Below are 20,002 nucleotides of genomic sequence, written 5' to 3'. Positions count from 1 at the left end.
CGGTGAACGGTCACTCCCATCCTCCTCGAGGAAGATTCACCGTCCACGTTGCGTTTGTAACTAACTATAGATGATGAAGTACTCGAACAAAATATACGTATATATTCCTGTTATGTATTTTAAGGAACGGAAGAAATCTTGAAAATTATATGATAGTGAACGATGAAATATGGAGAAGAAAAAGAATGTAGTATGGAGAAAATATAGTTCAGAAAACTTTATCATTCAGAAATTGTTTTATGTCATATTAAATAATATTAAATATACCGCATTATGGAATGTTCTTATATATTTAAGATATTTTATTTATATCTTAATTATTTACGAAATTATTATTTTATGACGCAGAGACTATACTTATATTGCAACTTTTTGTATATATAGAACGTATCATTTATGCAAATTAAGCGAAAAATAAATTGTTGAAGAACAATAACGATAAAATATCGGTGCTACAAATTAAACCATTTCACTTCGTACATTCTCGAGGAACGTCGTACGACCTGTTGTGAATATCAGTGCCCCATTGACCAATATACGGTACAGACAAGATTTGCTGTTGCCCATATTGGCGCTGAAGAGTTTCACTTTTATGAATATGTTTCTCTCTCTTGAATTTTGAAACTGTTTCACAATATCGTCATCAGATATTCCTAATATTGGATGAGCAATAGTATTTCTATACATATATTAATCTACCGCGCTTAAAAAGAGCCTTCAAAAAACAAATTACGATTATAAAATAAAATCCATATGAATTTATGTGAAAATTTTCTCCGTAATTTTATTTCAATATCTCTTCTTTCTTTATTATACTAAAAATTCATGTTCAAAATTTAAAATAGAAACAATAAGAGAATGATAAAGATTTTTGAGCTACGAAGTGAAATTTTGAATTTTTATCGCTTGCAAAATATTATCATTCAACAATAAGTTTACCACAAATTTATCGAGAATTTTTCCTTCTTGGAAAATAAATTGTTCTCTAAGGATAGAGAGATATGATTACTTTTTCAAGTAAAATATTCCCTTGATACGGTGTTAGCTGCAAAATTAAATAGTTTGGAGGTCTGTAAACTCTGTCGAAATTTTTCATCATATACTTTTCATTTTTTAAATCGATATTGCACTTACACGTATTTTGTTTTTATGGTAAATATTATTTACGCAAACTTTTCTTGAAATATAATGTGTACAGAACTGACCTTGATAATTTCCTCCGGGTTCCAGATAACGAAATTTGCGTCCATTTCTTCTCTCAGATTTACCTTTGCAATCTTCGAGACCGCATAATTTCGTAGATTGGCTGCTCAATAATTTTGAGATATCGGTAAATGATATGTCTCTCGTTCTCGCGGCTGTCCATATCAGCGCAATAATCCTGTAAAACACATATTTGTTTTTTTAATGCTTCTCATATTATTTTCTGATAAATCTTCCCATTTTACAATTTATTTTTATATCAACAACCGAATTGCAACGAAGAGATTCCATCCCAAGCGGTTAAAACATTTTCACGAATTATATTAATCACTTTGTTTCGGAGAACATTTTCAAATACTATTTAAGAAATTTAACTATCAAGGGACGAACATATATATTTTTGAGATTGAAATTGTCAAAGAAGCTTAATATAACAATAGATAAGAAGTTTTGTTTATATGTATAATTATACTCGATTATTATTTTTTCTGATCGAACAACATTTAAATTCAGTAAAACCTTCCGGTATCTTCTCTGCGACGAGTACTAAATAATGATGGCACGTTTCCACGATTAAAGGTGCACCGCGCGAGTCTTAGCATCGTTTATTAATGCCAAACACTCCGCACTTGACAAATACACTATGTGGCATTGCTAGAAAGTTTTATGCAACATTATTTTTACAAAAAGCACTGGAATGAATAATGAATCTCTTATTTAAATTTTGTACGTCAATCGCAGATTAATTTTATGCCATCAAATTCCATGCGATCAAGTCGAGAATGTAAAAAAGTGTCGTACAAGTTTAGATAATTTAAAAATACGAAAAAAAAACTGTATGATCTTGCAGCAAGGATAAAAATTTACACGTATTCATGATGGATTCATTCTTTCATTCTGTTTGCATTCTGCGTGAAATTGCATTACGATTAATGATTACGATGAACGTAATATGTAACAAAAATATACGAATGATGTACCGCTAATGCGGTTTTTTTATAGACAGTAGATCCAATTAAAGTCTTCTCATCATTCACAGAGACACGGAAATTCACGGCAACTACTATAAAAAAAATAATGTATAGACTGTAGTTATTTCTCGTTCACGGTCTTATTATTTTCATGGTGTCCTCTATTATTTGTCTGCCTTGAAAGAAATTCTATTCGTGTCATGCTATATCATTGCTATAGCAAATAGCACCCTGAAATAATATCCACGAAATACTATTTCAGATCAATGAATCGAAAGTAACGATCTATCTTTTTCTGAGATATCTCCGTTACATTAATAAAAGTAATTGGTGTACGTATTATTTCTAATTAGTAGGGTAACTTACTTTAGCAAATTGAGATATCGAACTGCTTACTTATTTTACAATTTATTCTTAAAATAAAGTTATTTTAAAAACTTTAAAAATAACTAGAGATTTACAACTTGTAGAAAAGATTGCGTAACGAAAATTGATGATATATGTCACTTGTATCGTAACTCTTAAACGGAAAATAAATGACAGAGTTATATCAGCATATATTTCACGAGAGTATAAAAATAAAATATTTTTGTTACACTCGTTTCTTTCAGTGATAGTTTCTTTCAAAGTAAAGTAATCGACATCGATTTAAAAAATGAAAAGTATATGATAAAGATTTTGACAGAGTTTACAAGCCTCTGAACTATTTAATTTTACAACTAACACCGTATATCAAGGGAATATTTTTACTTTGATTTAAATTTGTTTTTACAAATTTAATAGCAATTATCAATATAAATTATTATCTATTACAGATAAAACACAATGATTTATTAAAAGTAACGCGCATTAAACATTTTAAACATAAAATTGCATTTGATCACTAAAATGGTAAGACAGTGCATAAGGTTTCGTTCTCACTCACGCTATAATTTCTCGTATAGCATCTATTTTTCTGCGTCACGCAATACCACTTTGTACATGTAAGTGTTATGCTGAAAAAAATATGCGACAAATGCTACTTGAGATAGTGCGAGAGTGCGAGAATACCAATTTGACTTTAGGACAGATATATTGTTACGGAGATAGCTATTTCGTATTTGATGATTCCTAATACTTAATAATTTTCGAAGAACTTGGCAAAGAAACCGAACAGTATACGTGCAGCCTGAGTCACTTGTACTACAGTTCTCGAGCAAAAAGCTAGGATATAGACTACAGACCATGCTGGTACATGTTCTGCGAGAATACAATGTTAATAAAATATTTTTGTCGCACTTAGGCCTCTGGCCGTTCCAAAGTAAGCTTGTCAGAAATTTCTTGCCGATCTTTTGTCTCGTGCTCGAAATTAGTTACTTTCCATTCGAGGTAATCAGTCAGTCAAGGATGTGCTTATAGGATTTTAGCGTACCATTATAAGTGTTCTATTACTATAATTGAGAATTTAGTGAGCCTCTCATTGTAAACATCTAAATTTCGAACTAGTCTCATTTTTCATCGAAACTGATTGTGCACAAGATACATTTTTTTAAATGCGATATCAAGTAATTAAATAAATTTCAAATCGAGATTTTTATTTTGAAACTCCCTCTGACCTCTCTAAAGAAACGTAGATGAGAAAATGACGATATTATTCTCGTCTATGATTCTTTAAGAGAGTTGGAGTGATTTTAGAACAAAAATCTCAAATTAAAGCTTATTTAATTACTTGGTATCACGTTAAAAAAATTTGTGTTCTCTACACAACTAATCAGTTTTAATGAAAAATTAATTTTCCTTGAAATTCACGGACTATTATCCATATCATATGGCTCTTACTAGGCCGTTGAAATTTATGCAAATTTGTGTTCTGATTTACGATTAATATTACACACAGATATTAATATTATACGATCATCAAGATGATGCGCAAATGGTTTTCGAAGGTTTCTATCAACTGGTCATATCGACTGCCTTTCTAGTACGGCTGTGGAATGAAATTTGGAATCGCGACAAGGTAAGTTTTCTAAAGCAACGAGATTTTTCCAAACGTTTTTATTTTTATTTTCTCAATCACTATCTTGGAAAGAGATTTTCTTTGATTTAGACGTTGTTGTTACGATCAGTTTCAATGTTTGTACGAGGCCATGAACGATCACTGGAATATATTCACAAACGATTTAGAAGTTCGAATTCTGAAAGAATATTCCACCATATCACGAAAGTTTACGATATTTTATTCAAGTGAGTTTTAAATTTTTTTCGATGAAATTAAAGATGATTTCTCCAAACATAATTTTGGTTAAATTATTATGTAAGGTACGAAGAATATACATATATATTTTTTAATTTTACAGTTACGATGTATCTTCTGAGTTCAATGTTTATAGTGATCCCGTTGTCATCGGTGTTCTTAGATATCGTGATGCCTCTTAATGAATCGCGTCCGCGAATTTTGGCGATCGACGTCGAATTTAGAGTAGACGTTAACGAATACTTCATGCCACTTTTTTGTTACACCACTGCAATCATTGTGGTGGGTATGAGCATTATGGTGGCTGCCGACACAATGCATTTCACATGCACTACTCATGCGTGTAGCTTGTTCTCAATTATCGGGTAAGTGTATACGATACCTGGAGCTCTATTTTCAGAGGGTATTTCGTTAAAATCACGAGTTATTTTACAGTAAGCAAATTGAAAATATTGCGTTGGAACGAGATGTGGAAATATGTGGTGGTTCCGCGAGTAAGGAGCTTAAGTTGTCGGATGAGCAGGCGATTTATCAGAAGTACATTATATGTTTAAAAAAATATCAGCTTGCATTAAAGTAAGCCACTTTGACAAATCTTTTTTTTTTTTGCATATATGATGCGTTAAATTAATACAAGATTATTATTGTTGTCGCTATTATTGTGATTCTTAGGTTTGTCAATATACTAAATTCAACGCACCAAACTGTTGCAGTGTTCTTTTTATTATTGATTGGTGCAACCTTAAGTCTGATTGGAGTTCGAGTAAGTATTAACTATTTATTTCTCAATAAGATTCATCGTTATTTCTTAACAAGAAAGCAAAAATAAATAGCAGATATGCATTTTTTAAATTAATTCTCATTAAATTATATAAAAAATTGTATAAATTGTGTGAATAATATTTTTGACATTAATATTATAGATTGTCTATGTCTTAAATCAAATGGAAGAAATGATTAGATTTACGTTTATAATCATGGGAGCGTTATTACAATTGATGATAATGTGTTACTCTGGTCAGAAGTTAATGGATGAAAGTCAGAATATATTCTACCGAGCGTAATACAATTTTATTTTATACTCTCAAATATATTTATATGCAAATGCGACTTTAAAATAGTTAATAGTTTTCGATAAAATAATACTTCAAATAATAAATTAAGTTTTAAATCACACTTAAAATGTTATAATATTAATGATTTTTCATTCGTAAAAGAAAAAATGTAATATAAAGATGTTTATATTTTTCAGATACGCGGCCAAATGGTATATATATTCGCCGAGGCTAAAATCGCTGTTAATTACAACATTTTATCGGAGTTATACACCGTGTTGTTTGACGGCAGGTAAACTAGTTCCGTTGTCGATGACAACTTATGCCGCGGTAAGTATAAGATCTCGAAAATTTATTACAACTTACAATACTGAAAAAAAATAGTTAACTTGACTAAACCGTTCAACTAAATTGTTATTTTGTTAATTGAACATATAATTCAATTATCAAATAAATAATATTTAGTTGAGCGTTATAATCAAGTTAACAAATTTTTTTCAGTGAATGTACATGTAAATTTATTACAATGAAAACGATATGTAAAACATGCATTTTTTATTTAAGGTAATACGAGCGGGTATGTCTTACTTTACGGCATTCTTATCGATCAAAGAATAATTAATTTCGAGCGACTCAAATGATTTTTTCGAACGAATCTTTCATATAGTTACTGTAATTATTCTTCGAAGATAATTTTTGTATTTTATATATATAAAGTATATTTCATGTGTTTGTCTAAATATTCAAAAATTATATTTAAAATTATATTTAAAAATTTATCTCGCGCCTGAGAAAAGAGTTTCACGAACTGATATCTGTTTTCGCATTATTCCTTGAAGATAATTTACATAATGCACATAAGAGTATATTTTACATGTTGTGTGTTCAAATATTTGAAAAAATTATATAAAAAATCGCTTTGTAACATACCTGATTTCCTGGTGTTACACCCCAGAAGGCAACCTCTACAAATATTTTCGCTTCCTTCGCCTTAACTTGAGATTGTCTATAAGGCAATGGTAGGCGGAATAGAATTCCTATAACATATGAGAGATAAACAATGTAAGTATAAAGATGATTTTCTAGTGTTTATATAAACGACGGAAGGGGAAGAATAAAGATCGTTACAAAGGCATATATCCACGATCCATGTAGCAGTGTGAAATCCTTCCTATTCAATTCTATCGCGTTCGTTTACACGTACGTGGGAGTCTATTATTCCGAGCATTAACACCAACGAGCCGAAAAAATCGTTAAATTAAATTCCGAGATATTTCTAAAAAGCATTTCGCGATTCGCATTTATTTATTTCCCCATCCCAAGTAATTTCCGACAAATATCTTATAACATCTTCATCATATATTTCCCATTTTCTGCTTACTTATATTGTATATGTGTTGTATACGCTATTTGCGAAGACTGTTCTTTGAAAAAAGTGTAGATTTACAAATTTCCTTGACGATACATTTCGCGTCTAGGAAATAGTTTAAAGATTGATCTTCTACCAAGAATAAAATATAGTAGTTCGGGATAATGATGTGTTACATCATGTAAAAAGAAATGATTAAATATTGATAAGAATAGGGAAGCGAACAGATGCATAAATTATATACGCACATTCGAAGACGATCGTATCTACATTTATCAGTGTTCGAGCTAAAAAAAATGTAGCAATAGAATAGGAGAAAAGGGTCGTTGATAATAGATTGAAGAAAAAAAAACCGGAGATCTCCTCATCAGAACTACCGCGTCACGTGGCATGAAATTGTCATTCTGAAAAGACAGTGCAAGAAATTGCATTTCAGAGAGAACTAGATACTAAATTTTGATGATACATAAGTGACCACGAGCGGATGATATATCTGACATCCCGCAATTTTCCAATTCTTCCGACATCTCTATAATTTTACGATTCTCGGATCTCCTGCAAAGATCGATCGACACGCGCACGCAGAACGTACTTCTTCATTTCTATCGTAACAAGCAGAAGCGAATCATGCTGGTGAATGTACTTCGAGAGTATAATGTCAATAGAATATTTTTGTCGTGCCTAGGTCTTTGGCCATTTCAACGTAAGCTCACGAGATATTTATTGCCAATACTCTGCTTTATAATCGAAATAAGTTACTTGCCGTTCGAGGTAATACGATTGATTTGAATTTCAGTTTGTCTTTAAAAACTTCTATTATGCTAAATATAATTCTTTACTATATGTATATTTTGTTTTAATATATATTTTCGGATTACAATATAATTAAATCGCAGATAGTAACATTGTACATACATAGAAATGATGGACAAATGATCTTTGAATGTCTGTATCAAATGGTTGTAACGCTGGCGTTCCTTGTAAAATTATTCAATCAGCTTTGGTATCGTAATAAGGTAAATTTTCAAATACAACAATATCATTGTCCAGTGTTAATTTTATGCTTAAGTTTGATTAAAAAGTGAAATGTACTTTTCTCTCTTTATATTTGCATATTTATATATGTAATATATGTGTGTATGTTTAAATCGTTTTTGCACGTCTTTTATAATCAGTTTCGACGTTTATACGAAACTATGGAAAACCATTGGAATATATTTACGAATGATTTCGAAGTTCGAGTTATAAAAAGTTATTCTGTCATATCACAGAAATTTGCAATATCTTATCTCAGTAAGTGATATTACATTATAAAAAAAAGAAATTATGTATATATTAATATATACAGATGTATAATTGATCGATACATTTTATGTATAAAAATATTATCCAAAGAATAATATTTAACATTAATAAATTTGCAGCATTCCTTTACGTTATGGTGTTAATGTTTGTCACAATACCTTCATTCGGACCGAAGCTTCTTGATATTGTGCTACCTCTTAATGAATCGCGCCCCGTACACTTGGCAATTTATGCTGAATATGGGGTAGATCAAGATAAGTATTTTATGGCAATATTTTCGTACACCACTATTATGATCGCAGTGGGTATAACTATTATGGTGGCTGTTGATACTATGCATGTCACGTGCACCGCGCATGCATGTGGTTTATTCCAAGTTATCGGGTAAGAATACGATATAAATGTGCGGATAAAAAAGATTCGTTCGACAGATCCTTTCGCGAATTATCACGAGAATCTCATTACAGTCAACAAATTGAAAATATAATATCGAACGTGAACGGCGAGACTAAAAATCACGCAAATGCGGAGTACGAATTACTCAATGAGAAAATGATATATCGAGAATACATTGTGTGCTTGAAGAAACATCAACTTGCTTTAGAGTAAGCATGAGTGTCTCCGTGTTTAATCTTTTGCATGAACTCGCCACAGATGATCTAGTAAAAAAAGAATGTGATTAATTAAAGTCATCATTATTTTGTAGGTATGTCGATATATTGAACGACACGCATAAGATTGTGGGAATCAGCTTCTCATTATTTATTGGCGCGGTTTTCAGTCTGATTGGAGTTCGCGTAAGTGTTAAATAAATATTCATACGTATCGCAGGACATATTTTTTAAATTATCGGCATTGTTATGTGTCGACATTATTATGTAAAAATTTCGTGAAATTATAATTATATTTCAGAGATGGGACGTGGATATATGTATAACACTTTTGATATATAATGTATATTATAGATCGTCTATGTGTTAGACCAAGTGGAAGAAATAATTAGATACTTCTTTATAATCTCGGGAGCATTGGTGCAACTGATGATCGTGTGTTATTCCGGCCAAAAATTAATGGACGAAAGTCAGAATATATTTCACCGAGCGTAATAATAATTTTTTATATTCTTATATATGTATATATATATTTATATTTGTATTAGATCCCGCATTTCAGAAAATCAGCTTATCAAAAATATTTCAAAATTATGATTTATAAATTTCGAATGTTCTAAATTTCTATGCTTTGTAAATCGATTTTGGAGTTTTTCTTATAAAATAGAGTCGTTGATTTAAAAAATTGTAATATTATTTATATGTAAAAAAATATCTAAAATATTAATAATTATAAATTCAATTTCGACATAAAAAAATATTTTACAATATTTCCTGGTTTGCATGAAATCGCGATCTTGATGAAAATTTTATATAAAATAATTTTAAAAATATCTTTTCACACAGATATGCAGCGGAATGGTATAAATTCTCACCAAGATTAAAATCATTGTTAATTATAACTCTTTACAGAAGTGTTGTACCATGCAAATTAACAGCAGGTAATTTGTTTCCATTATCGATGACACTCTACGCCGTGGTAAGTACGAAAATCTGGAAAAAATTATTTTACAAAATACATATATTGGAAATGATTTATGTGTTTTTGTTCGATTTAAGGTGGTGAAAACGGGAGTATCTTATTTCACAGCATTCTTGTCATTTAAAGATAATTCTGAAACATAAAAACGTTTAAAGACTCCTTCATCGATACGTCTTCAACTCGAGCGCCAATAAACTATAGATAAAAATAAAAAAATTTACATACTGTAGTTTATATGGACAAAATTATATTTATTTAAAAGAAAGGTATATTTTTATATTTAACAACATCACATTTATTATTAAATATACAGTTTGTAATAATATCGGAGCCGATACGACTATAATCGATATCACAGCATTTTGCAGGTAGACATTCATAATGTCAATCTCTTAATAAATAACTTAATAAGGATTATTAATTATTGTAGTAACGATACGCGATTAATGACTTATGCGTTTTCGAACAAAACTAGCTATTTTTTTTTTTAATTTTCGCGTAGTTCGATTTACACAATAATACGTTTTTAAGTAAAAACATATGTCAAATCCCCCACGATGCTGTTAAGTCAAACCATATTCCAAGTTGTTAGCATACTATATCTAACAGGACATGGTTATAAAGCTGTGTAATATTATTATTGCGCTAACTATTCTATTTCCTTAATTAACATCTCTAACGTTAAAGTATAACGTTTATATATAAATAGATGTATTTTTGAAATGCAAATATTTCAATAGCAATATATAATTCAATTTTCTCTAATTTCTTCCTTTTTCTGAAACAGAATAAGTTAATTAAATGTGCAACACATACATAAATGCAAATAAACGCTGACTATTGTCATCTCTGAGTTTTTGCTTAGAGATTTCAATGAGACTAAATGTTCTTATTTGTCAAAAAAATCTGTTAGAAAAAGAAGCCATGATTACGAATATTAGTGAAAATAATTAATTGCTATCACAATTATGGTTCGATTATGGTGTATACATATATATATATACTTTTGCATATAAAAGATTATTGGAAATATATTAAGATGTTAATCTAGTTATATGTCAAATATTTCGAATGCACAATATCAATAATTTAATTTTGTTGAAATATAAATTATTAATTTAATACAGAGATCCTAAGGAAAATTGTATTTGAAAAAAAAAAGTTTTCGAAACAATTATATATCTACAATAATGAGATTAATTCGATAACGATGGTAATGGCAATAGTTTCATTCGTCGGTGGACTTCGTTAATTTGTTGAGGCAATCATACGATTTTGATTGCGTGACATATCTGCAACAGAGAAAAAAATCTTCGTTAGATGTCATATAATTATAATTATTAATTAACGGCGCTGAAAGCAAGAAGCAAATAAAGAGATAGTGAGATATGGTTGTTAATAGAGCGAAGCAAAAACTAACCGGCGCGTATATTAATAGTTAAATATCGCATTACTCTAAACTGCATGGTTTGTGTGAGACAACCGTTTATGCGCCGGGTCTCTTCGGGCGACGTGAAGTATCAAATTCCCGGCTTTGGCGTTCTTGAACATCTGCAACGCCTTGGCATGTGTCAGGCCGTCTAACGAGGAGCCGTTAATAGCTAGAATTTCGTCCCCCGCTCTCAGAGTACCTTTAACAATATTACAAGTAAACCAATGGAAATTATTTCCTCCACGTTATATTACATCATTATATCTTCCTATTTTTATTTTTACATCAATCTTGATATTTTGCGGTAAAACCGCACATTAATATCTCGATAGAAGAAATACAATACCTTCCTCCGCAGCTTGTCCATCGGGCATAATATCTTTCACAAAGATACCCATGCGCCCTTTATTGCTGTCCACACCACCGACGATGGAGAAGCCCAATTTCTTCGGCGCACCCTTCGTCAATATGATCGTCAGCAGATCCATGGCTAAACTGGAGCCTCGTTGAACGGCGCGAGTTTCGGCGCTTCGTTTCTTCACGATCTGGAACTTCTTCATCCCCGTTATTTTCCGGCCAGTCGTGTCGTCGAGATATGCGCTCGCATCGGAAGTGCGGTTTGTCGGAGACGAAGCACGGGAAGTCGGGTGAAATTCGGTTCTTTGGTTCCTTGAGATCCACGAGTCGGGATCGCTTCGTGTACGCGTCAAGACGTCGCCCCAGGTGTCGCCGATTTTCTTCGGCTCTCTCGCTACCTGAAGCTCGACCGTGCCGACGCAGCTTCGCAAGGCGTTTCGCGCCTCCGCCATCGACATACCTCGTATCCTACGTCCGCAGATTCGGACGATCTCATCGCCGATACGAAATTGCTTCGATCTAGCCGCCTCGCCGTTTGGCTCCATCTTGGCGATCACGTAAAACGGTCTGGCCGCCTCGCGTCGCTCCACCGAAATACCAAGACCCATCGTATGGCTCATTGTGAGCTTCATCGTTTTCAATTCGCGTCGTACTAGAGTTTTACCGACAGCCTTGGAAACTGTGTTGGGAAGCGTGAACTCGTTCAACGTCAACACTCTCTTCGCTGCATTCCTCGTCACGTCCGTTGTATCGAGCTCCAGACTGGAACGTGATCTCTTCGGGCTGTAATATTGTAGCGGATTAGTCATTTCAGATAAAGAACGGATTTTGTTAGCCGGTGGACTGTCGTTACACGTAGGCGCGACGTGATCTAAAAGATGTAACACGCTCGGACTGGAACACTTGCGATTTTTATATTTCTTGTCTTTCAGTAAATTCGGAAATTTAACCATTTGAGGTACATGGTTTGCTGCAACAGATTTTTTCTCGACTTTCGTTTTGGCATCATCAATGCCGTGCATATCAGCATCGTCAGGAGCGTCGTCATATTGTGTCAGAGTAATGTCGGGATCATTACTCTCCGTCGTTTCAGGTCGTTTCGTTGAATCCTCGCTAAGCGGAGCCGCGGAAGACGCTGCTATCATTAGATCCTTGTAACATTGCGGAAACAGTTCCGCCTCCCTCTTAGAATAAGTTCTCGTCAAGTCTGGTTGATATTCAAAAAAATCGGCGAAAGTATCATCGTCACAGCTATCCGTGTCGTCGTCCGACATCAACATGGTAGTTTGAGTCACAGTCGAATCATTGAAGGAAGCGTTGCTTGTCGCGGCATCGACGATCCTCGTCGACTTTTTCGACCGTTGAGGTTTTCGATGAATTTGACTTGATCGTCGCGCCTTTTTTCCGCGAGGCATCGCCGAGGAACGATGATAGCGACAAGCCGCGATAATCGTCAGACGTTACCGAGGAACTTCGTGGTTTCATCGTCGAAGGTACCGCTAATTTTTCGCTGTCTGGCGAATCCGCGCCGGTCCGGGTACTATCAGAATCGTAGCCACTTTCGTCGCAACCTATTCGCAGATTGCTCAGTAGATCTTCCAAACCGGTCAGCGGGACGGAGGATTCGTGGGAATGACAAACGTTTTCTTTGACTTCGTTACCGGAAGTAGACTGATGATCAGACATTCGCGTCGAGACGTTCTTCGGTCTTTCCGTAGACGAACGATTGGAGATTCGCTTCGAATTCGTTCGAGCATTCTCCAGGGTTTCTCTTACGAACGTGTCGCCTTGTCGCGTCTTCAGGATCTCCTGATTCTTGAGTATGTAATCTAAGACTCGCCGCTGCTCTTGAAGATCCTGAATGCTACGACTAAGTTGCAACTTCTTTTGACGAAGAAACGTTTCTCGAGTGATCCCAGCGAATTCGCGATCGTCCATAATCTCGGAGCAGACACCTCGAAGAGGAGTTTTCCTGATCGCTCCTTCGCTCAGAGTCTTCTCCATCGGGCAGTGTCTGATATCGATGATGTCCTCCTCTTGTATCGTCACATTTCTCGCAGAATTTTTGGGGTTGAAGGAATGATCGCTGCTGGTCTTAAAGAAATTTCTCAACGATTCCACCCTGGGAATTCTCTTTGTTCTCAGGAACTCGCTATTACCCTAAAAATGTTCGGAATTATTCAGAAAGATTACATCTTCCGTGTAAACGAGAGACTTTATATTGGATCAACATCTTAGCTGAAGTGATTACAACGCGTATTTTATTATTATATGTTACATTTTCTTTCTCGTTCAAGGTTTCGTCGTAGCTGCTCTTCCGATGCGGGCTCCATCGTCGTCGTCGTCGAGATACTGAAAGTAATTCGGAACTATCTGATCTCTTCATTTGATCCCATCTCCGACCCATCTTTCGCCCCCAAGTTGAAATTCCTTTTACGCAAAGGTGCAAGATTCGATTTTAACATGTCAATCAAAATCAATTCCTTTATTATTATACTGTTTATTATACAATAAAGTAATACAGTTGTTGTAAAGTGCGCACTCACTAATATTATCAATATTATAAGTAATTTGTTATACATTCCTACCTTTACGAGTCAGAATAGAAGAATCCATCGGTTCCTTTTGCGCGTCGACATCTTTAATTGGAAGAATATCTTCTAATTTTTCGTCTGACTTTGATTTTTTCTCCGGTCTCTCAGACGCATTACTTTCGACAGTAGGTGCAATATCTTGGGAGATAGATACAGCCGAAACAAGCTGAGGACTTGTATCGGCTGTATGACGTTTGAAAAGACGCATCGTTCAAATGTACTGCAAGTGAAATTATTTCATCTGGTGTTAACAATAAATAATAGAGAGAAATGAGGGAATTACAGTAAGAAAACAGGTAAAAGTGTAAATAGCGAATTATATGTACAATTAACATATTTTCAGCACAATCAAGAAAATTACATTTTAAGTAAGAGACGTCGTTCAAATTAAAAATTCCTACGGTAATGGCTACGGTAAATTCTATGGAACACCCTGTGCGTATGAGAGATGAGAGTAAGAAAAGCAAAGAAAGGAAAGAAAGAAACGTGGAAGGGAGACTTTGCGAGACAGCCTCGGACTTCCTTGAAAGGTTTGTCGTCGGATGACGTCAGCCCTCGTCCACGAAACGGTCACCATCGCGTATGTACATCTGTCGCATGCCCGTATGTCTGTTTCACGTTTTTGAATAAAAAAGAAAAAATGGACTGCGAGAAGAACATCGCAGGTAAGTAATCGTACAATAAACCCGCTTATACCACACGTTTTCTTCCTTCTTTTTATTTTTTATTTTTACGCATCGTGATTCTTTTTATCAAATGATATATATCGTTCTATTTAATGAATAACAATTACATTTTTATATATTTTATTAATAACGTAATTAAAAAACAGAAGAGTATTGTATTTATATGTTTAAATATTATTCTTAAATAATATAATATTAATTAATTATTATGAAAATTGATTATTATGTATTATATGCGAGAAGGTTGGAGTGACATGAAGAAAATGTTTCAAATGTGATACATGAAAATATTCGAACAATATGATTTTTCAATATTTACGACATACCTGAAAGAATATAACGTAAAAGTAATACACCAAAATATTGAGAAACGAATAAAATAAAAAATGATAAATAGTATTATTTATCTTTCTTGATCTAATTCAAAAAAGAAAAATCAATAATATTTATTTTTTTTTAATTTTATTTGTTGTTCGATATTTTGTTGCATTAATTTTACGTTGTCTTTTCAGATGTTTAATAAACACTAAAGAATCATATTGTTCAAATGTTTTATCACATATTTTAAGCATTTTTATGTGTCACTCAAACCTTCTCGCATATATACAAAATATATACAAAATAATCAATTTATGATACACTTTTGCTTTAGCCTCAATATTATATGCATTTTGTAAATGTATTATTATTTTGACAAAAATTTTTGTTGTAATATGCTATAAGTATTATTGTATATTTTATATTTAACAGTGTGTTATGGTCATTTACTTACATCAAAATAAGATTGCCAAGCATCCCTTCTTTTAACATAACATTTTCGCACATATTCAGATGTTTACTTTTTAAATGTCTCTTTACAGACGAATAATTTAATAATAAATATGGGTTGTACCTCTCATATATTACACAGTGCACGTTTCGTGCTCGGTGGTGTATAAAATTCCCATTTCCAACTTTTGTAGAACTGGGCGTGTAACATAATTCCACTAAATACAAAAGAACAATTATTTCAAGGAGAAGTATACGAAGAATAGTTGATAGAAGAAGGAGAAGGTCGCGGACATATTTGATTTTTTATAAAAAAAGAGAAAATACATCTGCAACTGGGACTTAAACTGAGAGACATTGATCTCTCATTTAGAAGAGAACAAGATAACGGTTGATATCTTCGATGCAATCTAAGCGATTGCAAATTCAAGTGGAGAAAGCAAGGATATATCTGACTTTTCGATTATAATGACGGGGTCGAATAAACTTCTTCGTTAGACATATTAACAAAATAAATATTTCTTTAACTGTGTTCGATTGTAGAAATATCCGGCTAAAATTTTTTTATTAAATTGCATAAAAAAAAGTATATTTTAAAAGCATTTTTGTGAAACAATTCTACTATTCTAACGATTCAATGATTTGCGTAATTATAAAAAATTGTACGTGAAGTTAAAAGATATAAAAAAATTAAGCATCTCGATTTTTATTTCTTACAACAAAATATCCTAAAAATCATTAATTATCTTAGATTTTATTTTCGTACATTTTATTGAGCGTAATTACTTTCAAAGAATATATTTTTAAATGAATTAATGTCAATTAGCAATTTCGAGTAATAAACTAATTTGTTGTTGACGATATTTCATTGTTTTCTAGCGCGACAAAAGCAAGTATTTTGTGCATTAAATTTTGCAAAAAGGAAAGTAAATATTTTTAAAACGCGCATTGTGTTTGTACATATTTCATACAAGAAAAAATATATATATTAGATTGCAATGATTAGGCACGCGATAATTCTAAAGATATATATTATATATATGTATGTACACATATCCTTTATAGATAAGACTACATAATCGCACTAATATTTACCAAGGCTGATCATTCTAAGGTCATTAACAACGTGAATGATATTTTTTTTATAATATGTAAGAGTTAATACCCTTGAATAACATTATCTCTTTCCTTGTGGCAATTATTCGCAATCAAGAAGCGGCGATATCTTAAACGAATATACATGAAATATGTACATGGAATAATATCGCATTGCATATTAACGCATGTGCATTACGTATTACACATTGCGCATAATATATTGCATGTCTTTTGAATAATTCGTTCAGACGATAAATATTCACCAAATCGATACAAATATCGCGTCATGAATAAAGTAACATGCACTGCAATGTGATAACATATTTCAACTGCGGTAAGATCTGGAAATATTTCGCAATAACTGCACGATCTGCAGGGAGCTTTATTGTCGTAAGTCATGCGCAACCCATTTTGTTCGATCTTGTTGGCAGTTAATATTATAAACAACGTGATTAACTAGCAGATACACACTATGCACTATGTATGCACTATGTACCGCGAACTCACCTATTTCAACATAACGGTATAAGATCACAAGCGATGCGCGAGATGCGTTACTGTTATATGCAGTATGCGCGCTATATTCTATGAAATTAAATACGCCCCCTTTAACACTCGGATAATCAAGAAAATATTAGTAAATGTAAGTATTTTTAAGAATCTTTATGTTATAATTACATATAATTCTTGAGCGCGATCTATACAAATTATACATAAAAATCATATATAATATAGAAGATATTATTTTTATAAAATTTTAGTCCCGGAAGAGAATGCATAATATAGGAGTCTTTCTAAATGCATTTGTACCTTTCGTATTAAAACACAAAAACTCGCAGGTGCACACATATTTTTACCCTCCATACTCATGATTACGTGCACTTAGATCAACCTCATCATTTTTATGTCTCACGAGGGGAAGTTGAATTTTGCGCACAAATTGTTCTTTGCTTATACTTTAAATAGGACTAAGAAAAGATGTATGAAAATAAAGATATATAAAATGCATTCATTATAAAGCTAGATGACTGAACTGTAAATATATCTGGTTTTATTAATAATATAACTGTGAGAAACCTAGACTCTCTATGCTCAATTACAAATTAGCTCGTGACTTTTTTATCAAATTCACGATATCTTTAGAAAATGATCTGTCCGAGTTATTCATGAATATGCATATCGAACTGGGTGTCGTTCGAGGACACGCCGATAGTTTTACTTTCTACGAGACGCTGTTTGGCGAAGAGTAAAAATTATGGAAAAGATATATATTCCGGGAATTAAAAAGGAGAGTAAAGAAGATCCGTCGAATATTTATCATATTTCATGCTAATGCGTGAAATTGACTTTATTCCTTTGATCGAGCCGTCGAAGGAATCGCGGCTTATGTATTTCGGAGTCGAAAATTTCGAGTCAAATCATCGAGGTCTCGAATTTTGAGGGCTCGATGCATACGACTGTAAACTATAGCGCGCCAGCGGTCTCGTTATTACCTGAAACTATAGGTCTAATCGATGAAATGATGAGGGTAGCTGCTGTCCCTCGTTTGCAAGGACAATGGACATCTGCTTTCTGGCACGTATATAATGCCTAAAAGGCACGGCAGGTTCCTATGGTAAAGAGTCAGGTGTGTCTAGCAGTGAAAGCGCGCGAGGGCTAACGTCAACCTTGCAAAGAGCATATCGCAGTATCCTTCTCTTCTTTTATATTTATTTACATTTGTATATAACTGATTTTATATAAATATTATTCAAGCAATTTATATATCTTTTTAAGCTAGGACCGGTCAAGTTATTTAATTTAAACATTCTGGTTTGAAGAAATGTTTATTTCTATACATTATTATTGAGGTTTCTCTTGTTGTTGAAGCAAAAAGAATTTTTCGCGAAGGATATTTGTATGGTCATTAATGTTTCATTGGTAGCCTCGAACTGAACGAAAAATGAGAGAAGAGATTGTGTCGTAACCCAAGTTCCAAATTAGGACTCGATTCTGACTCCGCTATGTTAACAGTTTCAGTTCACTGTTCCTCGACAACTTCTGTGCGAAACTTTAGCATACATACATGGAAGTACGAAAAGAAATATAAAATTATTTTACTTTTATGCGAAAATTATAAAACGAAACTTTTTAATTTAAGAGAAAACGCCTCTTATTTTAATGTGTGATTATAATACTTAATTGTGTGTATATTATTTTAATTAATTTAACATTGATAGTGATAGTGACATTTCGATAAATAGAATTTAATTTAACTTTATAGTTGAGCTGTGTAACATTTTTGTTTACGGTCAAAAATTAATAATTTCTATTATTGTTTATAGCGTAATTTTTAATACTATTTATTATAGCAGAGAAATCTGATTAAAAGTCAATAATTTCTATGAAAATATTGAAAAACATGAATATATATATGTATATTATTCGAGGTAATACGTTAGAGTTAAATATCACATTGACTGTGTATTCGACGTTTGTTTACATCAATGTCCTCAGAAATATGTGCTGATATTCAATAACAATTAAGTACGACTAAAAGCAGTGAAAGGTGACGAGCATAAAGGACAAAGCCTTCGATATTATACAGTTTTATTTCGTCTTCAGAAGTATATATTAATATCCAATAACAATCAAATGTGACTAAAAGCAGTGAAAAGTGATGAGCAGAGGAGACGAAGCAATTATTACTGCAGTTTTATTTAGTAAGCAATTACTTTTTCAAATTACATTTTATGTAAAAAAAAACACACGAAATAGACTTTTCGTATTACAAATTTAAATTATCTATTTATCGCAACATCGGCGCATGCAGTTATTAATGGCAAATGGAATGGAGGAAAATAAGATATGGTAACGGCACCGTAACCGAAGACTTACCTTCGATTAGAGAACGTTATTGCTCGTCGACAGCGCGAACATAGTTTTGCGGTCGAAACGATACATCATCGGTACGATTCCGATCTAAATTCTCGACTCTACCACGCGTCCGTGAATGCGGAAACGCACTGATAAATAAAACGGTCGACGGCACAGCTATACGTTGCCGTATATCCGTATCGCACGGCTCCGGTTTCGGAGCAAACCCGAGGCGAGGTACCGATATATATATATGTATATATATATATATGTGTATGTATCTTGTATCTTTGCCACCGATCGACGAGAGGGAAGAAGTCCCGCTCTCACCCGACCTGTTCACCGGCAAGACTCGCTCCAAACTGCCGGCATCACATCATCGCAGTCGTGCCGATTACGCGTGGCGCTACCTGCACAGGAACACAATCCTTTTGCCCCTACTCTCTATCCGCCCCTATATTTTTTTTTCATCTTAACAATTA

The 20,002-nt window shown here is 33.0% G+C and overlaps 4 protein-coding genes and 1 pseudogene across 4 annotated transcripts in view; 3 read left to right on the top strand and 2 right to left on the bottom strand.

Annotated features, from left to right (window-relative positions):
* Positions 1 to 346: 346 nt before the first annotated feature.
* On the bottom strand, positions 347 to 7,199 carry LOC114932158 (allantoinase, mitochondrial). The gene is given in 15 exon segments (XM_085485072.1): positions 347 to 999; positions 1,001 to 1,045; positions 1,135 to 1,165; positions 1,198 to 1,265; positions 1,267 to 1,381; positions 1,535 to 1,560; positions 1,676 to 1,795; positions 1,798 to 1,860; positions 1,920 to 2,046; positions 3,409 to 3,413; positions 6,393 to 6,461; positions 6,463 to 6,499; positions 6,591 to 6,598; positions 6,601 to 6,738; positions 7,185 to 7,199. Coding segments are annotated over 15 exon segments (990 nt in total). The 3' UTR covers positions 347 to 876.
* LOC114932175 (odorant receptor 63a-like) lies at positions 3,038 to 6,105 on the top strand. The gene is made up of 9 exons (XM_029304347.1): positions 3,038 to 3,542; positions 4,051 to 4,170; positions 4,280 to 4,397; positions 4,511 to 4,772; positions 4,843 to 4,983; positions 5,080 to 5,170; positions 5,331 to 5,467; positions 5,660 to 5,792; positions 6,027 to 6,105. Exons 1-9 carry the CDS (start codon positions 3,399 to 3,401, stop codon positions 6,078 to 6,080), a joined length of 1,200 nt encoding a protein of 399 aa, XP_029160180.1. The 5' UTR covers positions 3,038 to 3,398; the 3' UTR covers positions 6,081 to 6,105.
* A 257-nt stretch (positions 7,200 to 7,456) lies between the features above and the next one.
* Positions 7,457 to 9,885, top strand: LOC114932155 (uncharacterized; annotated as a pseudogene).
* Positions 9,886 to 10,000: 115 nt separating this feature from the next.
* Positions 10,001 to 19,902, bottom strand: LOC114932162 (uncharacterized). Its single transcript, XM_029304330.2, is given in 7 exon segments — positions 10,001 to 11,021; positions 11,213 to 11,360; positions 11,508 to 12,859; positions 12,861 to 13,678; positions 13,797 to 13,948; positions 14,107 to 14,332; positions 19,542 to 19,902. Coding segments are annotated over 6 exon segments (2,748 nt in total). The 5' UTR covers positions 14,321 to 14,332; positions 19,542 to 19,902; the 3' UTR covers positions 10,001 to 10,957.
* Positions 19,263 to 20,002, top strand: part of LOC114932164 (uncharacterized) — a 15,929-nt gene continuing 15,189 nt past the window's right edge. Inside the window, exon 1 of the mRNA XM_085485100.1 lies at positions 19,263 to 19,366. The gene's annotated coding sequence lies outside the window, so the exon portion shown is untranslated. The remainder of the gene's footprint in view (positions 19,367 to 20,002) is intronic.

This window comes from Nylanderia fulva, unplaced genomic scaffold (assembly GCF_048542155.1).
Source record: "Nylanderia fulva isolate GAGA-0341 unplaced genomic scaffold, ASM4854215v1 Scaffold34, whole genome shotgun sequence".
Taxonomy (NCBI): domain Eukaryota; kingdom Metazoa; phylum Arthropoda; class Insecta; order Hymenoptera; family Formicidae; genus Nylanderia; species Nylanderia fulva.
The sequence above is the reverse complement of the archived record's forward strand: the minus strand, read 5'-3'. Positions and strand labels throughout refer to the sequence as shown.

What these genes read in the sequence shown, in the direction of transcription:
- LOC114932175 (XM_029304347.1), top strand. Translation starts at nt 3,399, where the DNA reads ATGCTGGTACATGTTCTGCGAGAATACAATGTTAATAAAATATTTTTG. An exon ending in TTAGTTACTTTCCATTCGAG is followed by an intron (nt 3,543 to 4,050) that starts GTAATCAGTCAG and finishes TATTACACACAG; the next exon opens with ATATTAATATTATACGATCA. An exon ending in GTTTACGATATTTTATTCAA is followed by an intron (nt 4,398 to 4,510) that starts GTGAGTTTTAAA and finishes TTAATTTTACAG; the next exon opens with TTACGATGTATCTTCTGAGT.